The following is a 16,074-nucleotide window of genomic DNA, read 5'->3' as shown; positions in this document are numbered from 1 at the left end:
TAGCTTTTTGAACTACAAAAAGCCTATATGTAATTTTACGTTTGTGTCTACCGCGACTTGTTTACTTCGGAAGTACATTTTTGCTTAATTTTTTAGTTTGTTTTATTTTATAATTATTGATTAATTAGTTTTTAGTTTTCTTTCTCTTTTCAACTTCCATCTATCCTTCTTCTCTCACCCTTTTTTCATAATTTACTTATATATATTTCTATTTATTTAGTTAATATAATCTTTTTTTTACTTTTTTCAAATATAAATTAGTCATGCACACATATAATATAGTTGGACGTGTCTTATTATGAAAGGGAAATAATATATATAAAGGGTAGGTTTATCCAATTTAAGAAGAGTGGTGGTCGGGGTGATAGGTAGAGGTGGGGGGGAGAGAGAGACAGTGTATAAAAGGACAGGTGGGAAGTGAGAGGGTTTAGATGTTGGCCACGTTTGGTGCCACTCGTCATCTCCCTGAAACTAAAAATCATCAACCACCGCCATTCTTCATTCTACATATATAAGAATTAACCTCTGCGCTCTCTACCATTCGGCCTCAGCATTGTGTGCATGGTTGATGCTCTTTGTTTTTTCTTAAAAGACCAAAAATATACATCAAGTGAATGCCACACATGTGGGTACTGCTTTTGATAGCAGCATTAGTGGTGCTTGTGCTTGTATTTGTAGCAGTGAATCAGTAGATCGATGAAGGTCAGGTTTGTGGTTGTGGTACTGTTGGTGATATGGGCAGTGGTGGGCATCAATGGGAAAGAGGATCCACTACTACATGAGGAAGGAGCAGCTGCAGCTGGTAAAGAGAGTAGTTCGGAATCCTGGGCTGAGTGGGCCAAGGAGAAGATCGCCGAGGGCCTTGGCTTTAACCACGCTGCTAAGCACACCTCCACCTCTGATGCCGCCAAGAACACCAAAGATAAAATCACCCAAGCAACTACTGGTACGGCCGCCTCTCTCTCTCTCTCTCTCGATATATATATATATATATATATGTAGTATATACATACGCGTAGTAGCTAGTAATTTTTTTTGGAATATTTTTATTGTTATTGTGTCGTGTGTACAATATGCACGATACATATTGTTGCGTACTTACGTGCAGCAGCTGCAGAATATGGTTCAGATGTAAAGAAGGGGGCAGCAGAGAAAGCTGGAGAGGCAAGAGACAAAGCAAGCGAGGCGGCGGATGAGGTAAAGCGAAAGGCGTCGCAGAAGACTGAGGAAGCTTACGAGAGGATGGGACAGGCGAAAGAGATGGCGGCAGAAAAAGCAAGGCAAGGCAAGGAAGCGGCAAGAGAGGAGGCGAGAGAGAAAGAGGAAAAGGCTGAAGAGAAGTTGAAGTGGGCAAAGGAGAAAGCCAAGGAAGGGTATGAAGCTGCTAAAGAGAAAGTTGGAGAGGGTTATGAGTCGGCGAGGGATACCATAGCATCAAACCTTGAAGCAGCTAAGGAGAAGTCGCGGGACATCAAGGAGGATATGACGACGACGACAACAATGGGAGGTCGTGATGAGGAGCTATGATCAATTAGCGAGCGGGAGGAAGCATTAATTAAAACAGCTAGTTATAAGCTGCTACCACTTTGTCACTAAAACCGCTGTGTTGTGCATAGCTATCACTTTGTCACTTGTTGTGCATATACTGTTTTTAAGATTGAGGTTTGGGTTATGGGAGTTTACTTTTCGATAGACAGCGACTACCTACCGACCTTGTTGTTTCCTTTTGTTTTTGTAAGATTTACAGAACACAGTTGTTTTCATAATATAATCAAGGTCCTATACTATCCATCACGGTTAATACAATCCATCGATGCTTCATATTCATTTGGATCCCCTCCCATCCCATGTGATGCAGCTTGAATGTGTGATCTCGATCAACGCGCTTAATTTGGTCGCGTTATTTTTTTAGATGTGTGATTGGGTCTGAGGATAAAATAAAAAAGTTAGGCTAGTCGGATTTGTCCCCGATGAAGATCCTTCGACGTCCAAATTAGGTAGTGATCGAGGTGAAAATATGCTATCAGCGAGTAAATATATGCAATGTGAATATAAAGGTCATCGTAATAAAATGCCAGTTATTCATTTGGTATTTTGAGGAATTTATATGGTTTATATTGACACTGTAGATCAGTTCATGTGTCATTTCTCCTCTATTCCAATTGTGTGAGCCCAAAGATATGGTATTTTGAGGAATTTATATGGTTTATATTGACACTGTAGATCAGTTTATGTGTCATTTCTCCTCTATTCCAATTGTGTGAGCCCAATCATCTTTAGCATCCGGGTCAAAACGCTACCTTATGCGCGGATTCTGGCGAAATGACCTTTGTACCCTTAATAAAGGGTTTTTTCGTCTTTTAATAATTAAATCTTCATCAAACTCCACCACTTTTTCTAAGTGTATAATTATATTAGGAGAAGTCGAACAGTCACCAATTCCAAATCGATTGGCCACCTTGATCTGTGCATCATGGCGCCACCTGAATGGTCCCTCTCTGGCGCTCCCTTCCAAGCCTTCACTTATATGTACTCCTCATTTTCATGAAATTCCTATTGACTGAATCTCTTATTGAGATCGCTATCTGCATCCTCTCGACTTTCCACACGACCTCTCTTAAGGTACCATGTCTTTCTCTAACTCTTCTAATTCAAGTTCTGAATTTTCATCTTGTGCGACCTTCCTACTAAGGGGAGCGACCCCAGTGCCTGCAGAGGGTCCATCTAGGATTAGGTCTAGGTCTAGTCGTCAAGTAGAAAGGTCTAATAGTGATGAGGTCCCCATTCAGGTTAAGTATCAAAGAATGTTTCTTGGTTGGGTATAACAAATACTGTTAAACTCCCCATTCATCGTATTAAAGAAAAATATTATATTCCCAATAATTTCGAAGTCCTTATTGCTCAATCTTTTGATCGCATGCATTTCCCTCCTAGAGGATTTTGTCCTTTTTCCTTGCAACATTTCGAAGCCGGACTGCGATTACCCCTAGCTCCATACGTAGCTCAGGTTCTTAGGGGCTTGAATTTGTGTCCTATGCAGCTATCCCCAAATTCTGTTAGTCATATTGTCATCTTCATCATAATAATGCAAGTGCATCAGTTTGAACTCAATTTTGATAATTTTTTATCATTGTATTCTTTCACCACTTCGAAAAGGTAGGGAGATAGAGGTTTTTTCTATCTCTCTGCTAAAAAAGACTATAGATTTTTAGACACCCTCAAGTCCAATGTAGGTCCTTGAAAGAGAAGTTCATCTTCGTACGACCTCCTTCGGGTCAAGAATGGCTTTTCAAATGTGAGTGGAGTAAGACAAATCGGAACTGGTTACAGTTTGAAATGGCACGTGAAATTGTTTACGGCACATGGGAGAGCTCAGTTCAAAAGCTACCCAAATACATGGGAGTTCTCCAAAAATATAATCCAGGAGCGATTGTTGAATGGCAACACAAAGCCTGCTACCCATCAACCGGTGCATATGTGTTAGGATACGTCTTTTGGGCGTTCAAATCGTGTATTGAAGGTTCAGATACTGTTGCAAATTTATTAGTGTAGATAGGACCCATTTATACACAAAAGTTTAAACACAAAATGTTGATTGCTGCTGCCATGGATGGAAATGAACATGACTCCCTCTTGCTTTTACAATTGTCAATGAAGAATCATATTCATCTTGAAAGTGGTTTCTTAGACAATTAAACAGACATATTATACGGGGGCGACGTGGTATCTACCTTATTTCTGAGCGCCATCCTGGTATCGTTAAAGTTGTACGTGAAAGTTTGGATTTCGTGCCACCTAACGGCGTGCATCGATATTGCTTGAGGCATGTGTGTTCCAATTTCAACAGTCAACACAAAAATATCGTATTGAAGGATCTTTATTGGAGAGCTGGCTTTGAATATCATATTAGGAAATTTAATCGCATTATGGAAGAAATAAAGAACCAGAAACTATCCGCATTTGAGTATTTAGACAAGATCAACAAGAAAAAATGGACAGCATCTCATGATGGTGGATGGCGATATGGAATTATAATGACAAATATATCGGAATGCATAAGTGGAGTATTGGAAGGGGCTCGCCGCCTACCGTTGACAGCAATTGCTGAGATGACTTTTCAACGAACTGTCCATTATTTTCGTGAGAGATTAGCGAAAAGTATTGTAATGTTGGCCAACAACCAACTGTGGATGGATTTTGCACATAAGATGTTCACATGTTGGCACCAAAATTCTGTTGAGCATACCGTCACCAAATACCATCAGTTCCGACAGTTTGCCTCGATTGTACAAGATGTCATAGTGGACATGGACTCAATACCCATGTTGTTAAAATTGCGAACCGAGAATGTTCTTGTGGCAAGTGGACTCAATTTGGTATTCCTTGCAATCACGCTCAAAAGGTATAGGTTGCATACATGATTAATACTGCATCAATGGTGAAATATTATTATGATATAATGGCTTATAAGAATACATATTTCAAATCATTTGAACCTTTGCATTTCGAAGATTATTGGGATGTGACGGGATTTGAGTTGGTTCACGACACTACTATTCGCATCTTTTCGCGCCCTTGTTGAAATCAAACATCACATATTCACAATGAGATGGATTAGGCGCAAACGCGTGCAAGGCAACAAGCCTAGCAAAGAAATTCTTCTACAATCAGATGTGCCGGTACCGGGTTGTCAAAAATAATTGTATATTCATCATACTTTTTACAATTATACAAAAAAATATACACTATTATATTTGTACACTTAATTATAATTATTTAAATTAATATAATTTTAATATTATAATTTTTTGAACTTTAATATATTGTTAAAAATTAATTTTTATAATTAATTTATAACCAAAATTAATTAAAAAAATAAAAAAAAAGTCGTGATTTGTAATCGTGACTTGGCCATTTATTTTTAAACAATGAATATTTTTTAAATCGAGCCGTGATTACAAATCACGACTTGTTATACTAATATTAGTATATTTAATTAAATTATATTAATATAATCCTTTTATTTTTTAATAATAAAAAAATAAATAACCCCTAAACAGGAGTGTCTGCGTTTTACCCGAAACAAAAAGTAAAACACATATTTCCTCTAAAACCCTACCCAGCACCGCTGCACAGTCATTTCAACTTCAAACCCCCCCCCCCAAACTCTCAAGTTCCACATTCTTCATTTTAACCCCTTTGCACCAACGGCATGGCCGCCGCTTCCAAAGGCCTCGTTTCTCGTTTCACCCACCTCCTCTTCTTCCGCCCCACATCTCTTTCGCTTTCTCAGGCATCCCTACAGCAAACCACACAGTTCAGAACCTTCATCCTGGAGGCAGAAAAACATGATTCTATCAGCTCTCGAGTTATCCAAGCTACACCCGGAGTTATGACCCGCCATTCGAAGCGGACTGGTGCTATCGCCGTTAAGTGTGGAATGACGGCGTTGTGGGATAAGTGGGGCGCCCGGATTCCCGTTACGATTCTCTGGTTGGATGATAACATCGTCTCCCAAGTCAAAACCCCTGAAAAAGAAGGATTTTCTGCGCTTCAGGTTCCACCGCATCAACCTTAATTTGTTCTCACTCTCTCTATTTCTTTTACAAGATCCAATAAAATGTTAAAAAAATGTTAGACGTGTTTGCCTAAAAATTCAAATCTTGCGAGAGATGGCTAATGTTGTAAGCAATATGACTCATTGTTATCCTTAGGACTAGTGGTTGTGGACGGGGTTGTGCACTGTATGACCATTCTGATTTGATGCGTACTACTTACTATACACACACACACACACGGTATGAAGCTTTTCTTCTACAACTACTCTGATGTGTTTAATGGTATGGTGGTAGCTAGATTGGGTGTGGACAAAAGAAGGAGAAACATTTGAGAAAACCTGAAGTGGGCCATTTTAGAGCTCAAGGCGTGCCCATGAAAAGGAAGCTGAGGGAGTTTCCAGTGACTGAGGATGCTCTTCTTCCCGTTGGAACATCCATCAGTGTTCGCCATTTTGTTCCAGGGCAGTATGTTGACGTCACTAGCATTACAAAAGGGAAGGGATTTCAGGTACCAGTAATTCTTACTTGCAACTGTATTCATAACTGCTGTGTTACTTATTTTACACATTCTCCGCATTCATTTAGTTTGACTGATTGTAAGCATCATTTGCCACCTTCAGCAACAATGACTATCCCGAAGTAGAAGCTATACATTGGAAATTTGTTCACTTTTCTGATAAACTAATGAAGGTGCTTTGTTCTTTTCAAAAATCTGTATAGTTTTTGGTAACTTAAGGACTTCCAACAAATCGCATGTAGAGCTGCATTTGTGACTTCACCTTTGTGGTATACAAATTCATGATGTATGTGACTGGATACTTTTAGGAGTTCACTTTAAAATGATTTACGACCACTAGCCCCTTCACCCCTTGACCCCCACCAGAAATTGACAGTTGGATGCTGTGTCTTCTTGGGGTTGTTGTGGCAAAATGAATTAGGAGCTTTGGAAACATTTTATTTTTTCAGAAAATAAGCTGAAAAGCAGGTTTGTTTTGTGGTCTCAACTCAAGTATGAAATGCTACTTTGAATATTAGGAGAAATGAATCTAAAAGTTCTGTAATGTGAGGCACTTTGTATCCTTGGCCTCTAGAACTGTTCCTCTCAGGCTTTGAACTGTAATGCAAGTTTTTAGCTTGTGTGTGGAACTTCATTTTATTTTCTTTCTCACTAATCAAGTAATTAAGTTAGAGAAATCCATATTACCTGTGTGAAAGATGCACTTTTCTTGATCTGTATGATACTGAACTGTTACGGTTTCTTCTGCTTGTAGGGTGGGATGAAACGGTGGGGCTTCAAGGGTATGCCTGCATCTCATGGTGCATCATTATCGCACCGAAGTATTGGTTCTACTGGTCAAAGGGATGCTCCAGGAAAGGTGTGCATTGTCCTTGGTGAAATTTCAGACTTTTTTTTTTATTCAATCCAAAAATCTGATTGCTTTTGGAGATCTGGAGATGCATATCCCTGCCCCATAACTCTTTTCCTTGTCTATTAGTTGTATCTTAAATCCTATTTGAAGCATCTGGTTTGTATTTTAAGTCCTGATTATTTTGAGAACGTGTGCTCATAACTTGCTGGGATATATTATGGTATCATAACAAATTTGACGAAACCGCAAAGGAACAGCAGGCTCTGTTCTAATAAGAGAGGAAAACGTTTCTCATGATAGATAAAATATTGATGAAAAGTACACATCAACAGAAGTATCAGATAAAAATGATAAGAGATCTATAGTAATAGTATCATTGAGGGAAGAAGATGGTGCAGTGCTTGCTAAGCTCGAGGTTTGAGGACATTGAATAAATAATGGGGGTTTCTGCTCAATGTAATAAGACTAATTTCGTCTCCCTCTTTCATAAAAAACAAAGTTTCCCTTCTATTTCTGTTCTAATAGTTGAAGGGGTGCCTTTTATATTGTATCTATAATTAAATCTCATTGCCTTAAAAACTTTTAAGTATCTCAAGTGTAAGTATTATTAGTTGTACCTCCAATTATGTAAGGTGTTTGGATATTTGGAGTTGTCTTGAATAACCAATTTTTGTTGTTTGAACTCAATTTAAGCAAGTCAAACCCTGTAAAAACCTAGGTCAACTCTCCCTCCCTCCTCTCATCCTTCCTCTCCTCTCTCTCTACCATTTCCTTCCCTGTATCTAGCTCCATTCCTCTTCACCATCGTCACATTGTCCTTCCATCTTTTCCCCTAAGCCATCCATCGGTCTCTCTCCTCTTCCCCATCTCCCTCTTCTTATTGTCCCCACTTTCTTGTTCCCATCATGTCTTTCCTACCCGCTTTGCACCTTCTCCTGTCAGCCTCCTTGTCGCTACCTCCATCCTTATTTTGCTCTCTCTTCCTCAAGAATCTTTCCTTTGTTTGCCTCAGTGTCCTCTTTCTCTCACTCCTCATGCTATGTCTTACCTTTTCTGTTCACCTGGTTCTCTTTTCTCCCCACTCACAGTTATTATTGTTAGTCATTATGGAAAAGGATTGGAGGAGTTGGCAATTTGGCTATTTAGGAGGGAGGTAGCTGCAGTTAACCCAGTTTAATGTCCTTGTTTGTTTGAAGGTTTTGCTGATTAGCTCTGTATTCTGTTCTATGAGTCTGCAGCAGTGGATATTTCTTTTAGCTTACAGGGCAACATTGTGATTGTATTATGAGCACCAAGGATCAAGATACATATTGTAGTTGATATCGTGAGATCGATGTCTTTTTGATGGATAATGTAATTTGCTGATACGAGGAGTCAGAAATGTGCAACTCAGACCCACAACCAAACACTTTTATTGTCAGCTTCCCTCTATATTGCTTGAAGAAAACTTGAACACAATTTTGAGCTCCTGAAGGTTGAAATTGTTGAGGTTCAACCTTACAGGTTTACTCTACTTTTATGGAGCATCAGGAAGGACTATTCAGAGTTAGGGACATGTTTTGAAGCAAGCTGCTCTTTTCCTGATTCTCATATACTGTTATTCAATTGCTCAATTCTTCCTTTATATTGCCTATTTGCCTATAGTACTTACTGAGGTGTGGAAATTAAAGCAATGAATATGTAATGTTGTGAGCAACTTAGCATTATGAGATTCCACAATTACTAATACTATCCAATCTTTCCTTTTTCCAAACTAATTTTGTCTCCATGAAGAGGTTGATTAAAAAATATTCCATTATGACTTATGAGAGCCATTCGAGCACATAGAGGTATGTATTGATGGCTACATATTATTAGGTTTGGAGAAGCTGATAACTTGAAAGAAGTCATCGAAGTTGATCATCAATTATAAGAGGGAATTAGTTTGGTCGAGTCTTGAAAACCAACAAACAAGTATGATTTCCCTTGCTTGATATCTTACAACTAAAGGAAACTCTCTTCCAAATACTCCTGGGAACCTCTTTCTGTAAAACTATGAAGGTCCATCCCACAAAGTGGACAAATTGGTTTTAGAATTTACTTTACTATTTTCCATTTTTTGGCATTTTCACTGCTTTTATCTAATGATCGGCATGTAGTTACACTGCGGATGCATGCTGTGACATACTATTCTATCTTATTTGATCAGGTTTTTAAGGGAAAGAAGATGCCTGGCCACATGGGTGTCGAGCAAAGAACAGTTAAAAATGTTTGGGTTTACAAAGTTGACCCTGCAAGGAACCTATTATGGGTAAAAGGGCAAGTATGGTTTTCTTATCTACCTATTTATTTCTTTGATTTGCATTATTTGGACCACAAATTGAAGGCAGCAAATAAAGTTATCACATGCTTGTAATGCATTAACCTTTCTAAGATTTTCTCACTTTTGACTGTTCACAATAAATTCCCATCTTCCTAGATGTTAATGTTCTGGAGTTAGAGAAGTAAATCAATCATTTTTGTACAAAGGCACTTAGGAGTTTATGTTGATTTACACAAATTTTTCAACAAGAGTTTTCAGCGCATTGAAGAAAACTGCTATTCTATGCAAAAATGCTACGAGCGTGTTTGATGTCATGCAGTAACAATGGTGAATTCTATGCCACATTTTCATACTGAAGTCGTTGAGCTGGAGGAGAATTCGTTTTCTTGACATCTTGTCGGTTGAAATCCATTTTGGGACTGCTGGTGCTTTTGCAGGTTCCAGGTGCAGCCGGAAATTTTGTCTTCATAAAAGATGCAGTCTACAAGAAGCCAGATGTGTCTTTGCTTCCGTTTCCTACTTATTTTGCACCAGAAGATGAGGACCCGACAAAATTGGAACCTTTAGTAGCTGATATCGGTGAGACAGACCCTTTTATGGCAGCAGATTGATGTTAGCTGATAATTGGTGATAAAGACCCCTTTCTGGCAGCAAATTTAGTGAAGGCTATAGGTTGCTAGGGAAAAAAGAGTGTAAATTTTTTGTTTCTCTTTTCTTGAGAAGTGGTGGTATTGGTTTAAATGATTTATTGTTGTGATTTTATTATGAACAAGACAGGTAATAGAGTTGATAATTCAACAAGTGGTTGGGAGGGGCGGTTGATGAACCATACAAGAGTAGAATAGGATGTCCAAGGAATGTAATTCTGTTATATTATTAAGAATTCAGGCCTGGTTTGTCTTGTTTATTCTGTTATTAATGTCAGACTTGCTATAATAAATGCATGGTTTTGGAAATCAAAATAATATTACCAATGGTTTGTCATCCACGGATGACTGACAGTTTCTTTTGGGTTCCGCTCTTATGATAAAGTAGGGGGCACTTGAGCAGGCGTGAACTGAAGAGCTTCGTCCCTGTTCCTGTTGGAGTTGGTTATGACACGGTAGCCCTTCCATTTGATCTGCCTATCAGTTGAGGCACCGGGACCGCTGTTGCATACTCCCTGTAATAGCAAGAACTGACAGGACTGAGCTAGTTCTTGAGCTCCGTGGGGAGATGTTGTGCAAGGTAGGTAGGGATGGGTAATAATAGAAGAGTAGATGGTGTGGGTTTGAACAGAGTGCGAGCGACTATGAGGTGGAGCAATTAAGAGAGGTGGAGACTGGAGAATGAATATGAGCAAGAATGATGGATCATGGCAATGGGTAGGTGTGACTGCGAAGTAGGCATCACTTGATGCAATTTGGCAAATGGCAATTGCATTATACACTAATCTATCTAATAATTGCTTCCATAGTCTTTTCTTTTGAAATTATATATATATATATGTATATATATATGAATGAATGCCAATTAGAGGGGAAACTCTAATAATATAAATCACTGAACATTGATTTATTTATCCGTTCACATATTTTATTTGCATTATTGATATTGGATTCACTTTATCAATAATTGTTTTGAGAGAATTGATAATCACACTGATATAAATTGTAATTTACATGTCTCTATTCAGCATCTTCCTCTTTAATCAATGATTGTTTTAACTTATTGAGTAAATTTTATTTGTAATGTATTAAATTGTTTTAAATTGTATATTCAAAGTTTGTTCTTTTCGAGTCAATCCCTCTTTTTTTTTTCGTTTTTTTCTTTTTCTAATGAACAAATTTGTTTTTTTTTATTATTATAAAAAAAAAGTTTGGGCAATGTGTTCAACGCGTGTGGGTGTGCGTGTCCACTCACTCAGAGAGTCAGGATTGTGGAACCCTAGCGAGGAAGAGGTAGAGGTAGAGAAGGCAACAGCGGTTCTCTACTCTCTGACTCAGCCGATTCCCAAACCCTCTCTCCACTCGACTGGTTTCTTTCTTCCGATCCATTAATCCTTTTTCCTTTTCCTTACTAATATTCATTTCTTCTCCCATCAATCAATACAATATAATACCCGCCGATTCCAATCCCTTACAATCATCATCATCATTCAATTTCAGGTATGAAGATTTCAAATTTATTCTCTTCTCCATTCAATTCAGTGTTTCAAGAAATTATTTGATTTATCCTCCTTTGCTTGCCGTGCCAGAGTCACTACTACTCTTTCTAGCTAATTCAGTACCTACTGCATCTCCTCTTTTTAACCATCCTACATTCACTATGATTTTTTTTTTAAGCTTTTAGCTTCAGCTCAACTTCTGTCGTTTCTCTGTTTACTCAATTTCTGCTCTACCTCTCCCCTCTACTGCTTAAACTTTCGTCTTTCCTCTTATTATTTTCCATGTTTTCCAATTTTTCACTCTATATATGTAAAATGTGTATTGCTACTTCAATTTGAATCTCTCTAGTTGTTTAACATTTATTTGTTTTTACTTCTTACATACGCTTAATATCAGATGGGCACTGCACATAGAGTTCCCGGACACTTATTGCTATTCCCCTCTATAATATATGTAATCCCCTCATTGCATTTTTCACATTATTCTCGCATTATTATGAAAATAAAGCTCTTGCAAGGTTACCTCATTCACATTGCTCTCACCATTCTGCAGGACTGCATTGAGGAATGGTTTAAAGATGGCATCGCTCCGCCCTTCTGGATATGTAGACCCAGGGTGGGAGCATGGTGTTGCTCAAGATGAGAGGAAGAAGAAGGTCAGATGCAATTACTGTGGCAAAGTTGTTAGCGGTGGAATTTACAGACTGAAGCAACATCTTGCCCGCCTTTCTGGTGAAGTAACTTATTGTGATAAGGCTCCAGAAGAGGTGCGCCTCAAAATGAGGGAAAACTTGGAGGGTTGCCGACTTGGTAAGAAATCAAGGCATATTGAGTATGACGAACAATCCTATTTGAATTTCAGCACTACTGATGATGTGGAAGATGAAGAGCATGTTGGATATAGGAGAAAAGGTAAGCAGTTGTCAAGTGACAAGGATTTAGTGATAAATATGACTCCACTTCGTTCATTAGGATATGTTGACCCTGGTTGGGAACATGGTGTTCCTCAGGATGACAGGAAGAAGAAAGTAAAATGCAATTACTGTGAGAAGATCGTTAGTGGTGGTATCAACCGCTTTAAGCAACACTTAGCTAGGATACCTGGTGAAGTTGCTCCCTGTAAGAATGCGCCTGAGGAAGTATATCTTAAGATAAAGGAGAACATGAAATGGCATCGTACAGGTAGGAGGCATAGGCGACCTGACACTAAGGAGATATCTACCTTTTACCTAAACTCAGAAAATGAAGAGGAAGAGCAGGAAGAGGAAGCTGCATATTGTGTGGGTAATGATATACTTGTACTTGGTGATAGAAGATTTGACAGAGACTTGAGGAGAACTTTCAAAGGGTTGTCTGCTTGTAATGGGTCTGAACCATTGTCGAAAAGGCCAAGGTTTGATGCTAATGTTCTTAAGACACCCAAAATTCAGATGCCAGTATCTGGCAAACAAGTGAAAGCAGGTTCCCCTAAGAGGTCCCGAAGAGAAGTCGTTTCTGCTATAAGCAAATTTTTCTATCATGCAGGAGTGCCTCCTCATGCAGCCAACTCCCCGTATTTTCATAAAATGTTGGAGTTGGTTGGCCAGTATGGCACAGATCTGGTAGGACCATCAAGCCATTTGCTATGTGGACGGTTTCTACAGGATGAGATTTTGACCATCAAAAGCTACCTTGAGGAGTACAAGGCCTCCTGGGCAATTACAGGATGTTCCATTTTGGCGGATAGTAGGAGAGATTTTCAGGGCAGGATGTTGATCAATATTTTGGTTTCTTGCCCTCGTGGAGTATATTTTGTATGTTCAGTGGATGCCACGGGCGTAATTGATGATGCAGCCTATTTATATAAATTGCTTGACAGAGTGGTGGAGGAGATGGGGGAGGAAAATGTTGTGCAGGTAACCTTTTGCTTCTATGCATACTGTAGTGCTACTTTAATTGTATGTTTAGTTTTCTGCTTTTTTATCAACTGACTCACCGTCCCTCCATCCTCACCCCCACGACCTCCATCGTGTCCTCCTCCTTGTCAATTAATTTGAGTGTAGGTTATCACTCAGAATACACCCAGTTACCGGGCTGCTGGGAAGATGCTTGAAGAGAGGAGAAGAAATTTGTTTTGGACACCTTGCGCTGCTCACTGCATTGATCAAATGCTAGAAGAATTTATGAAACTAAATCGGGTGCGAGACTGTATAGAGAAAGGGCAAAAAATCACAAAATTCATTTACAATAGGATCTGGTTATTGAATCTAATGAAAAAAGAATTTACTGGAGGTGAGGAACTTTTGAGGCCGTCTGTCACTCGGTCTGCTTCCAGTTTTACTACATTACAAAATTTGCTTGACCACAGGGTTGGTCTTAGACGAATGTTTCAGTCGAAGAAGTGGGTTTCATCTAGATTTTCAAAATTGGACGAAGGTAAAGAGGTTGAAAATATTGTTCTGGATTCCTCATTTTGGAGGAAAGTACAGTTTGTTAGAAGATCAATAGACCCTATAGTGGAAGTGCTTCAAAAGATGAATAGCGATGAGAGCCTCTCAATGCCATTCATCTACAATGACATGTACAGGGCAAAGCTTGCGATTAAAATCAATCATAATGATGATGCACGTAAATATGAACCTTTTTGGAGTGTGATTGACACTCACTGGAGTTCATTGTTTCACCATCCCCTCTATCTGGCTGCTTATTTCCTGAATCCTTCGTACCGGTATCGTCCAGACTTTATTCTGGTACGAGAATGATTGTCCATCTCGAAAAGTTAATTTTCTCTCCAATTTCTTCTAGCTTTTGCTAGCATAACAGTAACAGTGTGCATCATGTAGCATCCTGATGTTGTACGTGGCCTCAATGCCTGCATTGTGAGATTGGAATCAGACAGCGCTAGAAGGATTTCAGCATCTATGCAGGTGATAAATTTCTAGTTCAATCATTTTGCATTTTCATTTCTAGAGGGAGTATTTTCTTACTTTTGAAATATGTACCCGCATATGTATTTGCCAACCATTTGCATGTTCCCTTTCAGATTTCTGACTTTGGCTCTGCAAAAGCTGATTTTGGAACTGACTTGGCAATTAGTACCAGATCAGAGCTTGATCCAGGTTATACCATACAAAATAATTAAATCGAATTACACCTCTAATCTGTAATTTACATTGACAACAATCTCCTTTCTCTAGCTGCCTGGTGGCAACAACATGGGATAAATTGTTTGGAGCTGCAACGTATAGCTGTGCGTATATTGAGTCAAAGTTGCTCAACGTTTGGGTGTGAACATAACTGGAGTATACATGATCAGATGTATGTACAAAGGCACAACCGTTTGGCACAGAAAAGATTGAGTGAAACTATCTATGTTCACTACAATTTGAGGCTTAGGGAACGACAAATGAGGAGAAGGTCTTGCAACTCACCATCCCTCGACATTGTTCTGCAAGAAGATTTATTGTATGACTGGAGTGTAGAGACAGAGAAACAACCCTTGCAAGAAGACGAGGTATCAATGAAAAATTGCTGGCCCACATAAATTCCCAGTTTGTTTGACTTAGCTCGGGTTTGGGTTATTATCTTTTTCTGAATGGTTACTGTAAGTATGATTAAAGATCGGACCTGATCTGATTGGCTAACGAAAGACAATTTTCTGGTTCTCATAATTCAAGATTTGTTTCCCCTGTCTTGGGATTTTGGCAACTTTGATTATGGAGGCTGTTGAATGGCAGCCTATTGTGATTTTCTGCCTTGTCAGTCAATCTTACTAATTGTCACTTGCGACTCATTCTCTTAGCACCTGATAGTGGTTATTTTGCCTCATTTCATATTCCTCTATATTCCTATTTTGTTATTGCTCCTTTTCCTTTGTCTTTCAGAATAAATTATTTTTTCATTGTAATCAAGGGGTATTGCCTGGTGTAGATCTCGAATGCCCTTGGATTTAATTTTGGTGTCTGAGTTTGTTCTCATTTCAAGTGAAAAGAAAGGTTTCACGACGATTAAGATAAAAGTTGAGATTGCTGCATATTATTAGTTTTCATCATAATATTCCTTGTTAGTATTAATGTTGGGCTTGTTTGCGAGTTCCAGTTTTGCCTAGTTTCGTTTTGATTATGCCTTTGCACTAGTGTGGACTTGTGAATATTCTAATTCCAATAAAATTTGCAGGAAATACTTTATAATGAAATGGAACATGGGGATGCATACGAGAATGAATTGCAGGAGCTTGATGATGGAAATGCAGACTCCAGAAAGAGAGCACTGGAGATGGTGCTAGCAGATGTGGTAGAGCCATTGGATGTTGAGGATCCTGCTCAGGATGATGCAGCCTCAGGCGATGATCAAGATCTGAACTTTATTGATGATGATATGACTGAATAGTAACAGGAATGCGCCACCTATGAAGAAATGCGTAAAAATAGTTAAACCATTTAACTGGGTGTAAGATTTAATAGGTTCATTTTCTCTTCTTCTTAGTGGTGCTTTGTAAGTTGGTAACAGTTTGTGTATTCCTGGTGACAAATTTTGTAAATGGATTGAGGTGTAACTGCAAAGAAGAGAGTTATTCAATTGTTTCAAAGTAAAAGGATAAAAGTACTTTGATTGTTCTGGCACAACCGGACATGATATTACCCAAAATACTTGGCACTGCACTTGGTAAATAAGAAGATGATGAACGAGTCAAAAGTTTTGCCAAAACATAGTTGTGTG

General features: G+C 38.7%; 3 protein-coding genes across 6 annotated transcripts; all 3 read left to right on the top strand.

Annotated features, from left to right (window-relative positions):
* Positions 1 to 522: 522 nt before the first annotated feature.
* Positions 523 to 1,692, top strand: LOC105178832 (Late embryogenesis abundant protein (LEA) family protein). 3 transcript variants are annotated; one of them, XM_011102370.3, is made up of 2 exons: positions 523 to 946; positions 1,130 to 1,692. In XM_011102370.3, exons 1-2 carry the CDS (start codon positions 697 to 699, stop codon positions 1,525 to 1,527), a joined length of 648 nt encoding a protein of 215 aa, XP_011100672.2. In that variant the 5' UTR covers positions 523 to 696; the 3' UTR covers positions 1,528 to 1,692. The 3 variants fall into 3 exon arrangements, with proteins under 3 accessions (XP_011100672.2, XP_011100670.2, XP_011100671.2); XM_011102368.3 differs by having other exon boundaries at positions 1,112 to 1,692; XM_011102369.3 differs by having other exon boundaries at positions 524 to 946; positions 1,118 to 1,692.
* Positions 1,693 to 5,132: 3,440 nt separating this feature from the next.
* Positions 5,133 to 10,137, top strand: RPL3P (ribosomal protein L3 plastid). Of its 2 annotated transcripts, none has more exons than XM_011102371.3 (5): positions 5,133 to 5,557; positions 5,857 to 6,066; positions 6,830 to 6,934; positions 9,117 to 9,230; positions 9,668 to 10,137. In XM_011102371.3, the coding sequence occupies exons 1-5, from the start codon at positions 5,213 to 5,215 to the stop codon at positions 9,839 to 9,841; spliced, it is 948 nt and encodes a 315-aa protein (XP_011100673.1). In that variant the 5' UTR covers positions 5,133 to 5,212; the 3' UTR covers positions 9,842 to 10,137. The 2 variants fall into 2 exon arrangements, with proteins under 2 accessions (XP_011100673.1, XP_020555127.1); XM_020699468.2 differs by having other exon boundaries at positions 9,117 to 9,226; positions 9,668 to 9,940.
* Positions 10,138 to 11,099: 962 nt separating this feature from the next.
* LOC105178836 (hAT dimerization domain-containing protein) lies at positions 11,100 to 15,933 on the top strand. Its single transcript, XM_011102372.3, has 7 exons — positions 11,100 to 11,377; positions 11,930 to 13,271; positions 13,419 to 14,105; positions 14,199 to 14,282; positions 14,399 to 14,474; positions 14,553 to 14,869; positions 15,532 to 15,933. Exons 2-7 carry the CDS (start codon positions 11,955 to 11,957, stop codon positions 15,742 to 15,744), a joined length of 2,694 nt encoding a protein of 897 aa, XP_011100674.1. The 5' UTR covers positions 11,100 to 11,377; positions 11,930 to 11,954; the 3' UTR covers positions 15,745 to 15,933.
* Positions 15,934 to 16,074: the final 141 nt, after the last annotated feature.

Source organism: Sesamum indicum, linkage group LG10, assembly GCF_026168435.1.
Source record: "Sesamum indicum cultivar Baizhima isolate 11 linkage group LG10, ASM2616843v1, whole genome shotgun sequence".
NCBI classification, from domain to species: Eukaryota; Viridiplantae; Streptophyta; class Magnoliopsida; order Lamiales; family Pedaliaceae; genus Sesamum; species Sesamum indicum.
Note: the sequence above shows the minus strand (reverse complement) of the source record. Positions and strands in the feature narration are given on the sequence as shown.